The 22873-nt window shown below is 35.0% G+C and overlaps 1 protein-coding gene across 8 annotated transcripts in view; it reads right to left on the bottom strand.

Moving 5' to 3' along the window:
• Positions 1–22873, bottom strand: part of DNM3 (dynamin 3) — a 545518-nt gene that overhangs the window by 349968 nt on the left and 172677 nt on the right. For all 8 annotated transcript variants that reach the window (XM_041753175.1, XM_041753153.1, XM_041753160.1 and 5 more), the window contains exons 5-6: positions 4286–4384; positions 3546–3706 (exon numbers count right to left, since the gene is read on the bottom strand). In XM_041753175.1, coding sequence (XP_041609109.1) covers positions 3546–3706; positions 4286–4384 — 260 coding nt within the window. The remainder of the gene's footprint in view (positions 1–3545; positions 3707–4285; positions 4385–22873) is intronic.

Genomic DNA, 22873 nt, shown 5'->3' with positions numbered 1-22873 from the left:
AAATATCCTGTTAAAATGCACCTAATGTTACCAATGAGACTGCCTAATAACTTGAGCATGGATTGATTTGTCAGATTACCTTGATTGTAGAAAGGAGCCTTATGTTAAAATGTAGTTAGAAATGAAGAAACTGGAAAGTTACAGGTGCTGCCAGATGTCGCAAGACCACACTAGTGGAACCTGTAGGCACCTATCAGCTGTTAACTTCCCCTCCATTCTGCAGTTCGAGTGCTTCCTTTTGCCCTGCCTCTAGGCCTCAGTCCAGTGGTGGTTGTTCACTGGCTGATGCCTTCAGCAGTTTGCATACGAAAGCTCCATGTCTAGCAAAGGAAAACTCTCTCTCTGCTGCTGCTCTCTTTACCTAACCATCCACTTGGCATTTCTGCTGAGATCATCTGCCAGCACCTCAAGCTCAGAAGATTGAAAAATTCTCTAAGAGATTGTCTATGAGTACATTATTAGTTAAGAACAAAGGTGGGATATAACCCAGATTGGTTAGCCTTATGTTCTTTCTATTATAATCCAGTTTTTAAAAAAGTCTAAATTTAAAAAAAGAAATAAAGAAAGGGAAAAAAAGATCATCTTCTTGAACTGGTTAAGTAATAAACTTGGAATCAAAAGAAAGAGAATGTAAACTTCACAGAAATGCAGGAAAAAGAATAATAATTTGAAAGGGGAATAAATATCCAGACTGACTAAAGAAACCATTTTAAATCATTTTTATGTTTATCTGAGATTACTTGAATATATCTATTCAATACATCTATAGTTATTTAGATGTTAATAGTTCATAACTAGCTTATACCTTTGCCCACAGTTATGATTTAAGATATTCCCCAGCATGCTGTTATTATGGCTTTGAAGCAGAAAACAAAAGAATGGAGAGAACTGCATTCCCAGTAGCAACATCACAAATCCTCAAGTCTAAGAGGATCAGTAACCATGAGATACTAGTAGCCACCTGTCTGCCATATGAGTGGTAAATGATAAAAACACATGGTTTCCACTTCTTGCTTCTCAGATATCTCAACAGCAAAGCAACACTCCGGACCACTCTTGACTTTCTAAACCACTTCTTTCCTTGGCTTCGATGACCCTAGCTCCTCCTATTTTTCTCCTAACCTTTCAAATGTACCCTTTACATCTCCTTTGCCAAGTCATCCCCCTCCACCAGACCTGTAAATATCAATATTCCTCAAATCTGAGTCTTAACCTTCTTCTTTGCCCACTCTCTATTCTTTCCTACAGTAATCTTATTCTACTCACAGCTTTAATAAATATCCAAACACTTGTGGCTACCAATGCATTATCTACAGACCAGACTTCTAATCTTTGCTGTAGGCTTATGTATTAGACTATGGACTTTACTTCTCTTAGATGTGTCAATGACACCTCAACCTCAGTATGTCTGAAATCAATCACCTAATCTTCCTTTTAGGGCTCTCCATCTTGTTGACTTCATAACAATATGGGAACTTGGAACATATCCTTGACCTCACCTCTCCATAACCCACCAGAATTAATCTACCACCAAGTTCTCAATTTTCCTAAACATTTCTCATTTCTGCTTTTTTTCATCTTCACTGGCCCTAACCAAGCCAAACTACCATCATTCTCACTTTACTCCTAACTTCTCATGTCTACTCTTGATCTTCCTATCTGCAACCACCATGATCATTTTTAATCCACAGATATGATTGTGTAATCTCCCTACTCAGATGCCTTAAATGACTCACTCCCCTCTGTTCTTAGGATAAGAACAAAAATCTTTAACTTGCCTATAAACATTACAGGATCCAGCCTCTGCCTACTTCTCCAAATTCGTCTCTTATAACTCACTCCCTCATCCTCTGCCCTCCAGTCATAATGACTCAAAAATGTCATGTTCTGTTCCAGTTTTCGCCATAGAAACTGTCCCTCAGGGCCAGAGGTATTGGTGCACATTGAATCAGCCATAAAAGTATCCTAGTTTCAAACAGTATGAAGATCCCTGAAGCAATAAAAAAGAAAGTGATTATCCAAGAAAAGAGAGATCTTCAGTACAAAATTCATTCAGTTTTCAGTCAACCAGAATCCAGTTATGTCATAGTTTAGGGATCATTTGTATAACCAAATGGCCAGTCATATTCTTTCTACTTTTCTAGTATTCACAACCTTATTTATTTCCAACTTTAATCTTCCTAATCACCTTAGTGATTTTTCTCTAAGAATTTTTCAGTTTATATTTTTCTTAGATCAATACAGGCATGAAAGCAGTAATCCAAAAAGATTTTTATCAGCTAAATACATTGGTAGAATATTATGCCTTTCGTGTGGCAAAACAATGTTCCTTCTCTAAAATATATTCATATTCGTTAAATGATACAACCATAACACCACCTCATGACTTCTAAATTCTTATCTACTGGACCCCTGGGTGGCTCAGTCAGTTAAGTATCTGCTTCAGCTCTGGTCATGATCCCAAGGTCATTGGATCGAGTTCCACATCAGGCTCCCTGCTCAGTGCTTCTCCCTCTCCCTTTGCCCCTCCCCCCTGCTCATGCTCTCTCCCAGTCTCTCCCTCAAATAAATAAAATCTTTAAATAAATAAATAAATACATACATACATACATACATACTCATCTACCCTTAGATAAAAAGCACAAATCTTACATGAGGTCTGTTATGCCACTTAAAATAGAAGTATACCACCACTTTTTTATTTTCTAAAACTTCTTCATTTGTTTTGCCCAAATGGTTCAGGTACAGTGTTACAAGTAGCCTGCTATTGTGTTAGTCTCTAAAGATAGCTTTCGGGAGCAAACAATCAGGACATTCAATAACGACTTGATTGGTTGACAAAGTTCATAAACATTAAAGCATATCCTATGATTCTATTTGTGAGAAAAGCTGCTCACCATCTGAATCAACATAATCAAAACTCAGGGAGGAGACCCTGCACACACTAAGGATGATGCTTAACTTCCCTAGGAGATGGAAAATATGTAACCAAGTAAGTGCATGAGGTTTTACGCAAGTATGTAAGTGCATGGAATGTGGGAAGTTGGTGGCCCAAGTCTACTGTTCAGAGAAAGGGGTCTGCAAAAACTTCTTAGATGAATGGAGATCAATGATTTCTTATACATATTTTTTTATTTTTAAGAATTTAAATTAAGGAACAAATCAATCCTAAACAAAACGATAAAAAAATTTTAAAAATAAATCTAACCTAACCATTACATGTTGACATTTAAAAACAGATCCCAAGAAATCAACCTTTCAGAGATATACAAGTTTAGTTTCTTAAGATAACTACATATTATGAGTAAAGTGGGTGCTAATATATACCCTTGTTCACTGTTCCTAAATAAGTGTTTATTTCTGCTTTGAGCAGTATTCTTTCGATAACATTAAAGTAGTGTAGGACTAAGTATTTATATTCATTTTTAATTCCTATCAATTAAACCAAATGTCTTATTTTGGAAAAAAATTAATATTGAAATTAAAAATATGAATTCCAATAGTCACTTAATATTTCATAATTGTTGCTTGAGAAAGGTCTTTACCTGATTAAGGACCTTCTGCAGGTGTGGGGTCCCCATCCGATCAGCAATATGTCTATACGCCGGATGTGAGAGAAAAAATTTCCTTTCGGCCAACATGGCAGCCTTAATATCCTTCTTCCCATCTATGTCCTTCTGGCTTCTATTTACCACCCCTACATAGCCTGAAACAGAACACATACAATGGGGTTTGGGACACTTGTTGTTTATTCTGGAGAGATTTCAAGGCTCTCAAACAGGCTGAATAAGAAAAGCAAAATTATTTTTAAGGACTGAAGAACTGAATCCTCCATTTAAGTCATTAGTATTAAACAAAGGCTGGCTGATGGCTAATGACACTTTTTTAGCATTAACACAGTAATGTGTTTTACCCTTAAGAGCTCTGTACATTTTAACACAGTGTCTCCCTTAGCAGTTTTGTCATATGGTGGCCAAGTAAACAAGTCACACTTAAAACAGAACAGTGTATATTTATGCAGTTTATGATGAATATTTATACCCTCCCTCCAAACTCCTTCTTTTTCCTGTTTTCTTATTCCTGTTATTTTAAGGAATAGTTCTCCCTTTGGATCATTTTTAATATATCATTTGGAAACATTATGCCATTCCAGAAAAAGTATAACTAATCACAAATATATTCCCCACAACTTTGAAGGCATAAAACCAAGCTTGCCATTGGTTTCCCAATGGTTTCTCTGCCACATCATCAAAGGAAGTCCTCTCTATAGGACACGGTACATTACCCCTGCGAAGAGGCAGCAGCTTGTTCTCTAGAACATCCCTGGCATCTGTTCCTTCATCCATAAGATCCAATTTGGTGATGACTCCAATGGTTCTTAAACCTGCATCAGAAACAAACCCAATATTACAGTTTTCAGAAGACTAACACATTTTAGAAATACATATGTCCCTACCAATGCTAAGTGCAGGCACTCATGTGTTTGGTCCTTTTCCTGTTTCTCTCTGTCTTACTTTGTCTTCTAATCCACTGCTACCCTGGTCTGGTGAATTCAGATGTGATGAGAAGGAGAGTTGTAAAACCACCTATCCATAAGATAACTTTCACTTCAAGAGAGAAAAAAACTGAATAGTATATCAGCCAATAATTTTAAATATGTATATTTATTGTTGTACCATGCACACATGGAAATTATACACTTAAAATTTTCCTCCAAGGTAGTACACCATATGGGTGCTTTAATGTTTTTATGTATTACCTTATTGAAAATAAATAAGTAGGATCAATAAGAGAGTGTGTCATAAACCAGAGCTTATTACTGAGCCAGTTCCAAGTACTTGACAGACAAATAAGAAGAAAGTTAGGTATAGGATAGCATCATCACCAGAAATAAAGTCTCACAGCATTCCCTATTCCTTAGAAAAAGATATATGACTTAACGAAAAGAAGACCAAACTAGGAATCCTGATACTTGGATTCTGGTCTCAAGCAAGCTATTTAACTCTCTTCTCGGGGTCTGTTTTCCTACCTGTAATATAAAGAATTGGAAACCTTAATCTCCAAGGTACCTTTCAGTAATAAAAACAACGTAAAACCTAGACATTTTATGTAGCACATAAGATACACTGTGTTTGCGCATTGCTTTCTTCACTAGATAAAATGAACAATATTCGCCTAGGCATTCATATTTTTAAGTGCATTTCTCTGGACACCCAGTAAAACATGATAAATTGAACACATCTTTATCTTCTTATCTGAAACCACTTTAAAATGGCTAATATTTATTAGGCCAACTAGGTTTTACATATTTTATATGTCTTAAATCATTTGCTCTTAGAAAGATTAAATCATTTAATCTGAAAAAGGATTCCAACTACTATTTTTTTTTAAGATGAGGAAACTAATGCAGAAAGAGATTAAGTAGCTTTCCCAAGGTCATACAAAGATGTAGGTCTAGGCATCCAGAGCCCATGCCTTTAATCAATATACTGCTTTTTACAATACAAAGAATTTTAAAAGTAAAGAAGGTTTAAACCAAGAAAGTCAAAGAAAATAGGAGAGGACTGAAGAAACATTTTGAAACTGTAAACCCAGCGGAATAACTACTAACTAACTTAATAGACTAGAGAAAGAGGAAAATTGAATCCAAGAAAGCCAACAACAGGAGAAGCTCAGAAGCCGGATAATTTACATCACAGCCTCTCAGAAAGGTTCAGGGAGACCAACAGCTCTGACAATAATGGAGAGTATGGGGGCAGTTGAGGCTGAAAACAAAAGTGCTGGATGAAAGCAGTGAGATTTCTATGGATAACATAGCTAGGATCCACCCTGGTCCAACCTGGCAGGACAGCACAGGTATACTCCCTGGAAACACTGAACTATGGAAAACTGAACTAATGGGCACTTGACCCAGGTAGGGGCATCAGGTATTAGAAGAGGGTGATTAAGTGAAATTCCATATACTGTATGGCAGGACCTCTCTGCCTAGTCCAGTTTAAGAAAAAAAATGGTTTGTAGAATTTAACCCCCAATGCAGGAGATTGAAAAAACTGTCTGGGGAAGTTAACCATTCTTAGAAGAAAACATAGACATTAAAATTCAGTGGAACTCCAATTAAGACAGCCCAATAAATCATCCTACTGTGAAGCCTATAACTCATTTAGTCAAGCACACCCACATAGAATTTCCAATCACCTGTTAATATTTCACTTTTAAATATAATCAATAAGTGTAGGTTACCAACTGTCATCATACAAAATTATTATAATATTAATATAACATATTATTAAATATATTTCCTATAAGTGACTTATTTATTATAGCATTCTGTGATTTATATAGTTGTAGAATCACTATGTTGTGCATCTGAAACTAATACAATATTGTACATCAACTATGCTTCAATAAAAAATAAAAATTTTTTAAAAATTATTTTAAATGTTAATGGATAGCCAAGGAGAGTCTCTGAGACCAAAACAAATATTATAAAATAGAACTGTAGAAAACAAAGACAATACAAAATATAAAAGAAAACTTTATTATTTTATTAATGTCCTTAGAGAAAAAGGAGAGGTTATTGTGTCCATGGGACAAAAATAGAATGTCATAAAAGGAAACATTCAAACAAACAAAAAGAATTTTCAGTAAAAAAATATAAGAGTAGAACATTTTTTAAATGTTAAAAGAATGGTTGGAGTACAAAGTTAGAAACTCTTCTAGAAAACAAAAGAAACAGAAGTAAATAATAGAAAAACTTGTTTAAAACTAGAGAAATAGGGGTACCAGGGTAGTTCAGTAGTTTAAGCAACCAAATTTAGTTTTTGGCTCAGTTCATGACCTCACGGTCATGAGATCAAGCCCTGTGTCAGGCTCTATGCCCAGTGAAGAGTCTGCTTGAGATTTTGTCTCTCCATGTCCCTCTCCTCCTCCCCCACTCTCTATTTTATTCTCTTTCTCTGTCTCAAATAAATAAATAAATAGTAAAAAAGAAAAAACTAGAGAAATAATCCAGAAGATCCAATATCTGAATAACTGACATCGCAGGAAAACAGAAAATGAAACTGAAATAGTTGGGCAGGGGGCATACTATTCAAGAAAATATCCTGTAAGTGAAAGATTAATTTATACGTTGAATAAACCCATCAAGTATCCAACATAATATGAAAAAAAAACCACACACACACACACACACACACAATAGTAGTAAGAGATTTCAAAACACTGGGAACAAATAAAATATCTAATAAGCTCCCAAAGAAGTTAAGAAAATAACAAAAAAAGGTTTGGGATCATTATAGCATCAGTCTCCCCAGCAACAAACTGGAAACTAAAATTCAATAGAAAAAAATAAAGAAAAGAAAAGAAAAATAAAATAAAATAAAATAAAATTCAATAGAGTGCTGTTTTCAAAATTCTGAGGGAAAAATCATTTCTAGCCTAGAATTCTAAACTATCAATAAATGTGACAGTAGAAAAAGATATTTTCAGACTTGCAAAATCTCAAAATATTTTACCTCCCTTTCTCTTTCTTTGAAAACTACTAAAGGATGTGTTTCACCAAACATGGAAAGCAAACTATCATAATAGTAAATAAGAGATCCAGGAAGCAAGATATATACTATAACCAAAAAAAGAAGGGAATTTTCAAGATGGTGCAGATCCCAGTCTAGGCCAGAAGAGCAATCAATATCCATTAGAATGAGAGGACACAGATTACTGAGATGTATTTCCCCCACTAAGAAAAAAAAAATGAAAGTGACAGAGCACCTAATGCCTAAGATTTTTTAAAGTATTAAGAGATTTAGACTCCTGGAAGAGAAGCTAGGAATGCACTGCTGAAGGATATATAGAAGACTATGCAAGCAAACAAAAAGAAAGACAATTTATCAACCTCAAAGACAACAATATCATGTAAGAAAGAAATGTAATCATAATTTACACAGGGCTCAGCTGTGAATGATATTTTCATAATCATAAATATTTAAATATAATTATATTAGTAGAACATGGGAGGGTAAGTGTATATATGTATGGTTAGTATATGGGGGTATGTGAGAGAGATAGAAGACAGCTAAATTCTTTTCCACAGTAGGAAGTCAAAAGTGAATTTCTAAAAATAAAATTTCAAAAATAGTAGTATGAACAGATTACAGAGAAATATGGAGGTAAATACCAAAAGAAAGCTAAAAGAGGTGAAAGTGATAACCTCCAGAAATTAGTAATCAAGAATCAGGAGGAGTAGGCAAGGGACCAATAGTTTTGTTAAAAGCCTTTAGGACTGATTTTTTTTTTAAGCCATGTATATTTATAACATTAATAAAAATAAAAATTAAATTTTAAAACTATTTTCTTTACTACTCATTTAGCTCTGCAAAGGTAGAGAAATCTATGCTTAGTAATATACCAGAAATATCAAAGGAGATTATTTTCTTTTCACAGTTATACAAATAGGCAGCTTAAAATAATCAATGAACTCCTACTGGCATACTGGAGACCTACACTGACAGATCTTAAAAAGCCATTGCCAGAAGAGATTCAAAGGCAGCATGTTTTCAAAGCATTTCACTGGGAATCTAAAAGACTCAGATAAAAATAACAATAGAGACCATGTATTGAGTCCTGATTATGCACTGGACATAGACTTGAAACAACTCTATGAAATAGGTGCCACTGTTTTCTCAATTACACTGATCAGGAAAGTGAGATTTGGAGAGGAAAGGCATGCTTACCTAAAAGCTCACAGCCTGGAGGGTGTGGAATCCAGGCAAACTAATTCCATTTTTAATCACTATATTTTTCTGCTTCCCAGTTCTTAGCTAGATTCTATAAATGATTAGCTGTTATTATGCAAGTTAGTTACATCACCCAGGTCTGTTGATCTACATATAAGAAACAGAAGACTAACCAGACGTCTCTTTCAAGTCCATAATTCCAGGAAGGATAAAAACTTCCAGATTTAGAAGTTATGTACAATAATAAGTATGAGTAATTTTCTAAAAAATCTTTGCTCTCCAACTAAAGGGAAAATTAAATTAAATTAAATTAAGAGCTAATAAATAATGTGTGATACTATGTTTCAATTATATTTCTCTTCAGTAAAGAAGAGCCATAATGACGAGTGCTGATGAATTCTGATGAAGACCTTAAAAAGACACACAAGGCATTTCCAAACTCTGATTCTTATATGGCACAGAGGCTAACAGCACTCATTCAATATTCTCACAGTGAATATCTGAGAAAAATTCCCTTGCACTCATACAAGGGGAGAAAACAAATAATCTGATTTAAAAATGGGTGAAAGACCTGAACAAACACCTCACCAAACATGATGTACAGATGGCAAGTATATATACAAAAAGTTGTTTCCACATCATATGTCATTAGGGAATTGAAAACTAAAATAACAGTGAGATATCACTGAACAACTATTAAAATTACAAATTCCAAAACACTGACAACATCAAATTCAGGCAAGGATATGGAGTACCAAGAACACTCATTCACTGCTATTGAGAATGCAAAATGGTACAGACATTTTGGAAAATAGTTTCTTACAAAACTAAATATACTCTTATCATGTGATACAGTAATTGCACTCTCTGGTATTTACCCAAAGAGTTGAAAACATGTCCACAAAAAAAAAACAAGCACACAGATGTTTATAGCAGAATTACTTCTAATTGCCAAAACGGGGATGGAACCAAGATGTCCTCTGTACATAAATAGATAAATAAAACTGCAGCACAACCAGGCAATGGAATATTATTTACTGCTGAAAAAAATGAGCCATCAAGCCATAAAAAGACATGGAGGAACTTTAAATCCATATTGCTAAGTGAAAAAAGCCAATCTAAAAAGCTACAAAGTCTATGGTTTCAAATATATGACATTCTGGAGAAAGCAAAAGTAAGGAGACAGATAAAAGCTTAAGGGGCGACCAGGGGTTAGGGGAGGCAGTGATAAAAAGGTGGAGTACAGAATATTTTTAGGGCAGTGAAAACTATTCTATCTGGTATTACAATGATTGATACCTATCATCTCACATTTGTCAAAACCCATAGAATGTACACCATCAAGAGTGAACCCTAATGTTAACAACGAACTTTGAGTAATAATGATACATCAATTCTAGGTTCATTGATTATAACAAATGTACTACTCTGGTGTAGGATGTTAATAGTTGAGGAGGCTGCGCATCTGGGGACAGAATATATATGGGAACTCTCTGTTCTTTCCACTTAAAATTGCATAAAATATAAAATCTATTAATTAAAGACAATTATCATAACATATGTAAAGTACTTGGTGCATAAAACACACCTAGTAAATGAAATTTTGTGATCTCACGAGCTTTGATTCTCAACATGCCTCCTACTCTACTCCAATCCTAAGCTTCAGGCACACCCAAAAAGTTGCACTTCTCCATGTGACTGTGCACTCTTGGGCAACTTATATTCATAATGCTGCCCCTCAACTCCAAATATCCTTCCCTTCCCTTAATTTTTTGGTCAACTCAAACCCATTTTTCCTTTATATCATTTTATTTTCATCATTATATGTACACTCTTTAATCTCCATACCCTATTTCACTCATCCCTCCACCCACCCTCTAGTAACCATGTTTATTTTCTATAAATAAGAGTCTATTTCTTGGCTTCTCTTTCTCTTTTTCCTTTGCTCATTTGTTTTGTTCCTTAAATTCCACATATGAATGTGATCATATATGGTATTTGTCTTTCTCTGACTGATTTATTTCACTCAGCATTATACTGTCTACCTCTATCCATTTGATTGCAAATGTCAAGATTTCATTCTTTTTTATAACTGGTTAATATTCCATTACATATATACCCATCTTCTTTATCTATTCATCTATTAATGGACACTTGGGTTGCTTCCGTAGTTTGGCTATTGTTAATAACGCCACAAGAAATACAGGGTTGCATGGATCCCTTGAACTAGTGTTTTTGTATTTTGAGAGGGTTAATTACTGTATCATAGAGTGGTTATATTTTTAATTTTTTGAGGAAACCTCATATTGTTTTTCACAGTGACTGCACCAATTTGTATTCCCAACAACAGCACACAAGAAAAAGCATTCCCTTTTTCTCCACATTCTTATCAACACTTGTTTCTTGTGTTTGTGATTTTACCATTCTGCCAGGTGATACTTAATTGCAATTTTAATTTGCATTTCCCTAATGATGAATGATGTTGAGCATCTTTTCCTATGTCTGTTGGTGATCTGTATATCTTCTTTGGAGAAATGGCTATTCGTGTCTTCTGTCCATTTTTTAATAGGGTTATTTAGTTTTGGTGTATTGAGTTGTATCAGTTCTTTATATATTTTGGATACTAACCCTTTATCAGATATGTCATTTGCAAATATCCTTTCCTATTCAGCAGGTTGATTTCTAGTTTTATTGACTGTTTCCTTTTCTGTGTAGAAACTTTATTTTGATGTAGTCACAGAGTTTATTTTTGTTTTTATATCCCTTGCCTCAGGAGACATATCTAGAAAAATATCACTACAGTCAATGTCAAGACAGATTACTGCCTATGCTCCCTTCAAGAATTTTGATGGTTTTAGGTCTCACATTTAAGTCTTTAAACCATTTGGAATTTATTTTTGTGTATTGTGAAAGAAAGTGGTCCAGGTTCATTCTTTTCCATATGGCTGTCCAGTTTTCCCAACAACATCTGTTGAAAAGACTGTCCTTTTCCCATTGTATATTCATTCCTCTTTTATCAAAGATTAATTGACCATATAATTGTAGGTTTGTTTCTGGGTTTTCTGTTCTATTCCATTTATCTATGTGTCTGTTTTTATGCCAGTATCATTCTAATTACTACTGCTTTGTAGTACAACAAAATCTGAAATTGTTCCTCCAATTTTTTCTTTTTCAAGACTGCTTTGGCTATTCCAGATCGTTTATGGTTCTATACAAATTTTAGGATTATTTGTTCAGTTTTGTGAAAAATGCTGTTGGTATTTTGAAAGGGATTGCATTAAAGCTGTAGATTGCTTTGGGTAGTATAGATATTTTAACAATATTTGTTCCTCCAACCCAAGAGTATGGAATGTCTTTCCTTTTTTTTTTTTTTTTTTTTTTTTGCATCATCTTAAATTTCTTTCATTGGTATTTTACAGTTTTTAGAGTACAGGTCTTACACCTCCTGGGTTTAGTTTACTCCTAGATATTTTATTGCTTCTGGTGCAATTGTGAATGGGATTGTTTTCTTAATTTCACTTTCTGGTGCTTCATTTGGTTTGTGTATCTTGATTTCATATCCTGCAACTTTACTGAATTCATGTTCTAGTGTTTTTTGGTGGAGGCTTTAGCATTATGTAATCTATACAGCGACAGTTTTGTTTGTTCCTTACTTATGCGGATTACTTTTATTTCCTTAGTTGTCTAATTGCTATGAGGACTTTCAGTACCATGTTGAACAAAAGCAGTAAGAATGGACATCCTTATCTTGTTCTTGACCTTAGGGGAAAAGCTCTCAGTTTTTCACTACTAAGCATGATATTGGCTGTGCATTTTTCATATAAGGGTTTTATTATGTTGAGGTATGTTCCCTCCAGATTCTACTTTGCAGAGGGTTTTTATCATGAATTGATGTTGTACTTTGTCAAATGCTTTTTGTGCACATACTGAAATGACTATATGGTTTTTATATTTCCTCTCGATGTGATGTGTCACATTGATTGTTTTGTAAATATTAAACTTCCTTTGCATCTTGGAATAAATCCCACTTGATTGTGACATATGACTTTTTAAATTATTGTTGGATTTGATTTGCTAATATTTTGTTGAGGGTATTTACATCTATATTCATGAGAGATATTGGCCTGTAGTTCTCTTTTTTTGTTGTGTCTATCTGGTTTTGGTATCAGGGTGATACTGGCCTCATAAAATAAATTTGGAAGTTTTCCTTCCTCTTGAATTTTTTGAAATAATTAGAGAAGAATAGATATTAACTCCTCTTTAAATGTTTGATAGAGTTCACCTATAAAGCCATCTGTTCCTGGACTTTTGATTTGGGGGAGTTTTTAAATTACTGATTCAATTTCATTGCTGGTAGTCAATCTGTTCAAATTTTCAATTTCTTCCTGCTTTAGTTTCAGTAGGTTATATGTTTCTAGGAATTTTCCATTTATTCTAAGTTGTCCAATTTGTTGGCATATAGGCTTTCATAATATTCTGTTACAGTCATTTATATTTCTATGGTGTTGGTTGTTATTTCTCCTCTTTCATTGGGGATTTTATTTGCATCCTCTCTTCCTTTTTTGATGAGTCTTCCTAAAGATTTATCAATTTTTTTGGTCTTTTCAAAGATCAAAATCAAAGAACCAGGTCCTGGTTTTATTGATCTATTCAATTATTTTTTATATTTCTATTTTGTTTTGTTTTGTTTTCTGCTCTAATCTTTATTATTTCCTTCCTTTTGCTGGGCTTGGGTTTTATTTGTTCTTCCTTTTCTAACTCCTTTAGATGTAAAGTTGGGTTGTTTATTTGAAATTTTTCTAGCTTTTTAAATTTTTTTTAGATTATTTATTTATTTATTTATTCATGATAGACATAGAGAGAGAGAGAGGCAGAGACACAGGCAGAGGGAGAAGCAGGCTCCATGCCGGGAGCCCGAGGCGGGACTCGATCCAGGGTCTCCAGGATCGCGCCCTGAGGCAGGCGCTAAACCACTGAGCCACCCAGGGATCCCCTCTAGCTTCTTAAGATAAGCCTATATTCCTACAAACTTCCCTCTTAGAGTCACTTTTGCTTCACCTCAAAGATTTTGGACCATTGTGTTTTCAGTTTCATCTGTTTCCATGTAATTTTTTATTTCTTCTTTGATTTCTTGATTGACTCATTCACTATTTAGTAGCATGTTAATTAACCTCCATGAATTGGTGCTCTTCCCACATTTTTTCTTGTCATTGATTTCACTGTGGTCACAAAAGGTGCATGGTATAACTTCAGTTTTTTTTTTTAATTTGTTGAGACTTGTTTTATGGCCTAATACATGAGATTAGCATTCTGGAGATTGGTCTCTGTGAACTTCAAAAAAAAAAATATATCTGTGCTCTGCTGTTCTAGGATGGAATGTTCTGAATATGTCTCTTAAATCCATCTAGTCCAGTGTGCCATTCAAAGCCATTGTTTCCTTATTGATTTTGTGTTTGGATGATCAATGTAAGTTGGATGTTAATGTCTCTTACTATTATTGTATTACTATAAATCATTTCCTTTATGTTTGTTATTAACTGTTTTATGTATTTGGGTTCTCTCCTGTTGGATGCATAAATATTTACAAGTGTTATATCCTCTTCTTGGAATGTCTCATTTTTTATTGTAGTGTCCTTCTTTGTCCTTTGTTACAGTCTTTATTTTAAACTCTATTTTATCTGACATAAGTATTGCTACTCCAGCTTTCTTTTGACACCCATTTGCATAGTAAATATTTCTCCAACCCCTCTCTTCCAATCTGCAGGTGTCTTTTGGTCTGAAATGAGTTTCTTGTAGGCAGCATATAGAAGGGTCTTGGTTTTTTATCCAGTCTGTCAACCTGTGTATTTTGATTGGACCATTTAGTTTACTTGCATTCAAAATAATTATTGACAGATAAGAATTTATTTCCATTTTGTTACTTGTTTTATGATTTTTTCTATACATTTTCTCTGATCCTATCATCTCTTGCTCTCTTTCATGGTTTGGTGGCTTTCTTTAGTGATATACTTGATTCTTTTCTCTTTATTCTTTGCACATCTATTATTGGTTTTTGATTTGTGGTTATCATTAGGTTTGTATATAACAACTTCTGCATATAGCAGTCAATATTGAGTTGATGGTCACTAAGTTAAACCAATTCTCTATTCCTCTTCCACCTTATCCCAACATTTTAGGTATATGGTATCATATTTTTACATTCTCTTATGTTACAAAGCCCTTGACTGATTTTTATGAGAATATTTCTTTTTATTGTTTTTATATTTTTTGCTTTTCATACTCTCATTTATGGTCTTTCCTTTCCACTCAAAGAGTCCTCTTTAATATTTCTTGTAGGGCAGATTTAGTGGCCATGAACTCCTTTAGTTTTTGTTTATTTTGGAAACTTTATCTCTCCTTCTATTCTGAATGATAGTCTTGCCAGATAGAGTATTCTTGACTGTGGATTTTTCCCTTTCCGCACTTTGAATACATTATGCCACTCCCTTCTGGCCTGCAGTTTCTGCTGAAAAAATCCATGAATAGCTTTATCACATTTCCCATGTATGTAACTGTCTTCTTTTTTCTTGCTGCTTCCAAAATTTGTTCTATATCACTACTTTTGGCATTTTAATCACCCTGTGTCTTTCTGTGGACCTTCTTGGGTTGAGTTTTTGGAAGAATCTCTGTCTCCCATACCTGGATATCTGTTTCCTTCCCCAGATTGGGGAAGTTTTCAGCTTTGTTTCTTCAAATAAGTTTTCTGCCCCTTTTTCTCTCTTCTCTTCTTTGGAGGTCCCTATATGCAAATTTATTATGCTTAATGAAGTCACTGGGTTCCCTAAGACGATTCTCAATTTGCATAATTTTCTTTTCTCTCCTTTGCTCAAATTGGTTACTTCCCATTATCTGTCTTCCAGGTCATTATTTGTTCCATCAAGTGTATTTTTAAAATGTCATTTATTATGGTCTTGATCTCTAATTTGGTTCTTTTTTATCTGTGTGTAAGGATCTCGTTTATGTCCTCCACTCTTTTCTCAAGTCCAATGAGTATCTTTTATGATCATTACTTTAAATTCTCTGTCAGGCATATTACTTATATCTGTTTCTCTTTGGTCCCTTGCTATAGTTTGGTTGTGTTCTTTCATTTGGGAGACATTTCTCTGTCTCCTCATTTTGTCTGACTTTCTATGTTTGTTTTTGTCTGTTGGGAAGTTCAGCTACTTCTCTTACTCTTAAGGATAACAGCCTTACGATGAAGAGGTCCTGAAGTGCCCTGCAGTATAGTGTCCTTTGTTCCCTAGGGCCTGGCACTTCAGGGAGTGTGTCCTATGTGTGTGCTCTGCTATTGAGTCATGGCCTCTTTTTCTTTCTGTCCAGTTGTCTGCAGAAGCTCTCTGCTTATTGTGGGCAGTGCAGGGGTGAGGCATGTTTTAACAAGGTGTGCAGTGTCTGCAGTGGTCTGCTTGCTGAACAAGACCTGCCCCTGCTGCCAGAACTGAGGTCCTGTAAAACACACAAACACAGGTAGGGAGATAGTGTTTGCAGGATTTGCACTGGTCTTCCAGGGGAGGGGGCCTGAAGCACCGGGACTAAGGCCAGCATGACTGGGAAGGGCAGATCCACTGAAGCACAGTAGGGTAGAACTTGGTGCAAGCAAGTTAGGTGAGGAGTGTTGAGGCTATGCTGGTTCCCATAGGTGGCTCATTTTTTATGCTGGTGGGTAGGGCAGGGAAATGGCATCTGCCAGCCGCTTTGTTCCTAGAGGGTTCTCCCCCATGATCCCTGTCTCTCTGGGCCATGCTCTGAAATGAGAAAACCAGTCCCTTTACCAACTGCCCCTGGCATTTTTCAAACTGCTGGTTCTACACCGTATTTGCATAGGATGTTTGTCATGCTGTGTCTTTAAGGGTGAGGACTCAGCTTTCTAATGCCCTCCAGGCTCTCCCAGAGCTGAGTCTGCCAATTTTTCAAATCCCAGGATTTATATCCTGCTGGGTGCAAGAACTCACAAAACTTGGCCCCTCTCTCTCAAAGGCAAATATAATGGGGATTTGTCCTGTTTGTGGGCTCCCCAGTGTGAAAGTCTGTTTTCCACCTTTTTTCATGCCACCAGCTCCCTCCTCACTACAGATGGCCACTGGTCTGCTTTTTTCCCAGACCACATGATCCCCCTTCCTATTTTATTCAGTGTGGCCTCTTCTCTACCTTTAGTTGTGGAGTTCATTCTTTGGGTTGTTTTCTGGGTTTTTTAGGCTGATGTGCATGTTATCTAGTTGTATCCATGGGATAAAGAGAGCTTAAGGTCCTCCCATTCTAGCTGATGACTCCTGCCCATCCTTCAAAATATCTTACAGGCCTCTCCTGCAGGTTCTTAATCAGACTCCTACATATGTACATTTGGAGGCATTTCTCTGTACCTTCAAGGCTCTCTATGTACACTGAAATCATAATTCTTATATGAATCTAGGGATCTACTTATTTGCCTATATCACTAACTAGATCATGGTTTCTTCTACAATAAGGACTATATCTGCTGTACATACTTCAAGCAACTCATATAAGTGCTAAACACAGAGTGGGAACTCAATCAATATTTATTAAATGAATAAATGAGAGCAAAAATAAGCATATTTTTCTTAGGTTCAGACAAGCATTGAAATACAAACTTCAAAAAAGAAATATGGGACACCTGGGTGGCTCAGCGGTTGAGCATCTGCCTTTGACTCAGGGCGTGATCCCAGGGTCTGGGATTGAGTCCCACATCAAGCTCCTGCAGAGAGCCTGATTCTCCCTCTGCCTATGTCTCTGCTTCTCTCTTTCTTTCTGTCTCACATGAATAAATCGAAAAGTCTTAAAAAAAAAAAAGAAAAGAAATATGATACCATTCTACCATATTACCTAAGATTGTTAACACAATGATTTTCCTATAAGAGCACTGCCATTTCTTTCATCTATATTTGCAACTAAATTTAAGTAGTGTGTTGTTTCATCTAACTAAGAAATGGGGAAAAAAGACAAGCCATGAACCACATTAGCAGTTGCCAGAAAAGTAATCTGGAACATGGTGTACACTGAAACAACAGCAATGACAAACAAAATCAATGAAGAGCTTAGTGTAAACATGTATACTGCAAAATTAAAAACAGACTTAGGAAATTAGACGTCCTTCAGTTAATGCATTTTTGTTGTTTCAGATTTTGGTGAGATTTAGGGGAGTTTGAAGTAAATGTTGTTTCTGTTTGGCAAAGATTATGGAATATTTTATTTCTAAAAGCAATCAGTGATGAACAGGAATAGTTTCATCTTTTTTTCCTATAAGTTTCTATTAATATTATTTTATTGTTTCTCCCAACAATTCTGAATAACACAGTTTTATTTTCAAAGCCATCAGGAAATATTTTGCATACAATACTGGGTAAAATATTAAGTTAAAAATAGAAAACACAAAAATTACTGTTGCTGTAATAACAGAGACTCAATCTTGCTCATCAATATATATCCAGAGTCTAGCAAAGTGCTTGAAAGATTTAATATTTATAGAAGGAAGTGAAAGGAAAAAGAGAAGGCAAAGACTGAAAAAGAGGGAAAAGAGAAAGAATTATTCTCAAAGTAAGAAAATTTAGGCGTGGAAAGGTTCTTTCACTGAGCCTTTGTACTGCAAAATATACCAAGACATGAGGTACAAAAGAAAAGGAATCCATATATATTTAAATATCTTTTTGTCCACTTAAATCCATTTCCTTCTTCTTCCTTTGCACATCGTATATTTCCAGATCTCCCTTTCAATTGAGTTACAATCTCCCTGATAATTTGTCTTTGCCTGTGACTGAGTTCTAGGTAGTGGAATGTGAGCAGAAGTGATATTTGTCACTTCTAGGCTTAGTCTATATAATTTCTCACATATGCATCTGCCTACTCTATCATCTTTCACTTAACGGATCTAACCATAGCAAGTTCCTAAAGCCTTAAGGATAACAGGTACAAATATCTGGGTAGCTGAATGATGTCACAGACAAGAAACACCATGCTACCCTGAGAGTCCACACAGGATGGACCTTTCTCTACTGTTTGCACTATTACATGTTTACCATACTTCTTTCTGCATATTAGTACAAATAGTGATACTTTGAAGAAGAGAGCTGCTGTAATGAAAACCTGGCTTACAAAGCAAGGAAACAAATATAGCAAGTTGGAAAGATCAAGATTCATGTCATGCAACAGCAATATATTTTATAAGCCTGCTTCATATAATAACTTGTAAGGCAAACTAAGCTTCCTGAAAGAAGAAGCTATTGGAAAGAGTCAGAGTGTTAATTTATCTTGACTGTTCCTTGCTGCTTAAAGCAAGGTATTTAAGAAAGAGATGAGTTCACACAAGAAACTTTTCATTTTGTGGGGTGCCTGGATGGCTCAGCTGGTTAAGGGTCCTCAGATTAAGGCCCACATCAGGCTCCCTGCTCAGAGGGGAGACTGCTTCTCCTTCTCCTTCTGCTGCCCCCCTCCTTGTTCTCTCTCTCGCTATCACTTCCTCTCTCTCTCAAATAAATAAAATCTTTATTTTAGTCAAGTTTTTAATTATTTTTTTTCAGTTATTTTATTTTTTCAATTCTGTTTTTATTTATTTTATTTTAATTTTTATATGTCAACGTTATATATTTTTAATTTTTGTCTCTTTTCCTTTCATTGCATTTTATTTCATTTTATTTTTCTTTCCTATTTTGTGATCTAGATTATTTTAATAAGCAGATTAAAACACACCCAGGATCTAGTTTCTTTGGTTTGTTGCTATTGTTGTTGTTGTTTTGGCTTTCTTTCTTTCTCCTCTTCTTTTCTGGACAAAATGACAAGATGAAGAAATTCACCCCAAAAGAAAGAACAAGAGGTAGTACTCACAGCCAGGTATTTAATTAATCCAGATATAAGTAAGATGTCTGAACTAGAATTTAAACCAGTGATACAAAAATACTGGCTGGGCTTGAAGAAAGCATAGAAGACACTAGAAAATCCCTTACTGCAGAGACAAAAGAACTCAAATCTCGTCAGGCCAAAATTTAAAATGCTATAACCAAAATGCAATCCCAAGTGAGGTACATAAAAACAAGGATGGACAAAGCATAAATCAGTGATATAGAAGAAAAAATTATGGAAAATAATGAAGCTGAAGAGAGAAAAGAAAGGTAATGGACCACAAAGGTAGACTTAGGGAGCTCAGCAACTTATTAAGACATAATAACATTCATATCATAGGAGTCCCAGAAGATGAAGAGAGCTAAAAAGGAGCAGAAGACTTATTCAAACAAATTATAGCTGAAAACTTCCCAAATATGGGGAAGAACACAGACATTAAAATCAAAGAAGCACAAATAATTCCCATTAAATTCAACAAAAGTCAACTATTGCCAAGGCATATCAAAGTCAAATTCACAAAATACACATATGATGAAAGAATCCTGAAAGCAGCAAGAAAAAAAAATTCCTTAACCTACAAAGGAAGACAGATAAGGTTTGCAGGTGGTCTGTCCACTGAAATCTGACAGGCCAGAAAGGAGTGGAAGGAAATATTCAACATGCTGAATGGGAAAAATATGCAGCCAAGAATTCTCTACTCAGCAAGGCTGTCATTCAGAATAGAAGAGATAAAGAGTTTCCTAGACAAACAAAAATTAAAGGAGTTCATGACCACTAAACTATCCCTGCTGGAAATTTTAAGGGGGACTCTGAGTGGAGGAAAAAAAGGACCAAAAGTAAGAAAGACTAGAAAGGACCACAGAACATTTCCAGAAACACCAACTCTACAAGTAAAACAATGGCACTAAATTCATATCTTTCAATAATCACTCTCATGTAATCTGACTAAGTACACCAATCAAAAGACATAGGATTCAGAATGGATTAAAAAACAAGATCCACCTATATCCTGCCTACAGGAGACTCATTTTAGACTTAAAGACAACTGCAAATTGAAACTGAGGGAGTGGAGAACCATCTATCATGTTAATGGACATCAAAAGAAAGTCAGAGTAACCATATTTATGTCAGACAAACTAGTTTTAAACCAAAGACTGTAATAAGAGATGAAGAAGGGCAATATATCACAATAAAGAGGTCGATCTAACATTTGTAAATATTTATGTCCCCAACTTGGGAGCAGCCAAATACATAAATCAATTAATAATAAACTTAAAGAAACTCATTGATAATAATACAATAATAGTAGGGAACTTTATTACCCCATTCACAGCAATGGACAGATCATCTAAGCAGAAGATCAACAAGGAAACAATGGCTTTGAAGGACACACTGGGCCAGATGGACTTCACAGATATATTCAGAGCATTTCATCCTAAAGCAACAAAATATACATTCAAGTGCACATGGAACATTCTCCAGAATAGATCACATACGAGATCACAAATCAACCTTCAATAAGTACAAAAAGACTGAGATCACACCATGCATATTTTCAGACCACATTGCTATGAAACTTGAAGTCAAGCACAAGAAACATTTGGAAAGACCATGAATACATGGAGGTAAAAACATATCTTACTGAAGAATGAATGGGTTAACCAGGAAATTAAAGAAGAAATTTTAAAAAATACATGGAAGTAAATGAAAATGAAAACACAATAGTCCAAAACCTCTGGGACACAACAAAGGCAGTCATAAGAAGGAAGTATATTGCAATACAGGCCCACCTCAAGAAGAAAGAAGAGTCTCAAATATGCAACCTAACCTTACACTTAAAGGAGCTAGAAAAGGAACAGCAAATAAAGCCTAAAGCCAATGGAAGAAGGAACACAATGAATATTAGAGCAGAAATAAATGATATAGAAATGAACAAAAAAATCCACAGAACAGAGTAATGAAACCAAGAGCTGGTTCTTTGAAAGAATTAACAATATTGAAAAACCCCTAACAAGACTTATCAAAAAGAAAAGAGAAAGGACCCAAATGGGTAAAATTATGAATGAAAGAGGAGAGATCACAACCAACACTATAGAATACAAACAATTATAAGAGAATACTATGAAAAATTAAATGCAACAAACTGGGAAATCTACAAAAAATGGACAAATTCCTAGAAACATACAAACTATCAAAATTAAAACAGGAAGAAATAGAAAATTTGAACAGACCCATACCAGCAAAGAAATTGAATCAGTAATCAAAAATCTCCCAATAAACAAAAAGTCCAGGGCCAGATGGATTCCCAAGGGAATTCTACCAGACATTTAAAGAGAAGTTAATATTTAATCTCCTCAAACTGTTCCAAAAAATAGAAATGGAGGGAAAACTTCCAAACTCACCCTATGAATCCAGCATTTCCTTGATTGCAAAACCAAAGAGTCCACTAAAAAGGCCAATCTCCCTGATGAACATGGATGTAAAAATTCTCAGGAAATACTACCAAGAATTATTATTGAAAGAATTATAGAAAGAATTATTCACCACAATCAAGTGGGATTTATTCCTGGGCTGCAGGGGTGGCTCAACATTCACAAACCAATCAACATAATATGCCACACTAAAAAAAAAAAAAAAGTAAGAACCATATGACCCAAACAATAGATGCAAAACAAAACAAAAAGAATAAAAAAGCATTCGACAAAATACAGCATCTTTTCTTGATGAAAACTTTCAACAAGGTAGGGATAGACGGAATATGCCTTAACATTGTAAAAGCGATATACAAAAGACCCACTGCTACTATAATCCTCTAAGGGGAAAAAATGACAGCCTTTTCCCTATAGTCAGCAATAAGACAAAGATGTCCACTCTTGCCATTACTAGTTAACATAGTACTGGAAGTCTTAGCCTCAGCAATAAGACAACAAAAAGAAATAAAAGGCATCCAAATCAGCAAGGAAAAAGTCAAACTTCCACTATTTGCAAGTGACATAATACTATATGTAGATAACCTGAAGGAATCCACAAAAAAATTGCTAGAACTCATATATGATTTCAGCAAAGTTGCGGGATATAAAATCAATGTGCAGAAATTTTTTGGGTTTCTATACACCAATAACAAAGCAGCAGGGACTGAATAGATATCATGATGACACGGGACTGAAGGGATATCATGACACTAAACTCATATCTTTCAATAGTAACTCTGAACGTGAATGGGCTTAATGACCCCATCAAAAGGCGCAGGG

This window comes from Vulpes lagopus, chromosome 1 (genome assembly GCF_018345385.1).
Source record: "Vulpes lagopus strain Blue_001 chromosome 1, ASM1834538v1, whole genome shotgun sequence".
NCBI lineage: Eukaryota > Metazoa > Chordata > Mammalia > Carnivora > Canidae > Vulpes > Vulpes lagopus.
The sequence above is the reverse complement of the archived record's forward strand: the minus strand, read 5'-3'. Positions and strand labels throughout refer to the sequence as shown.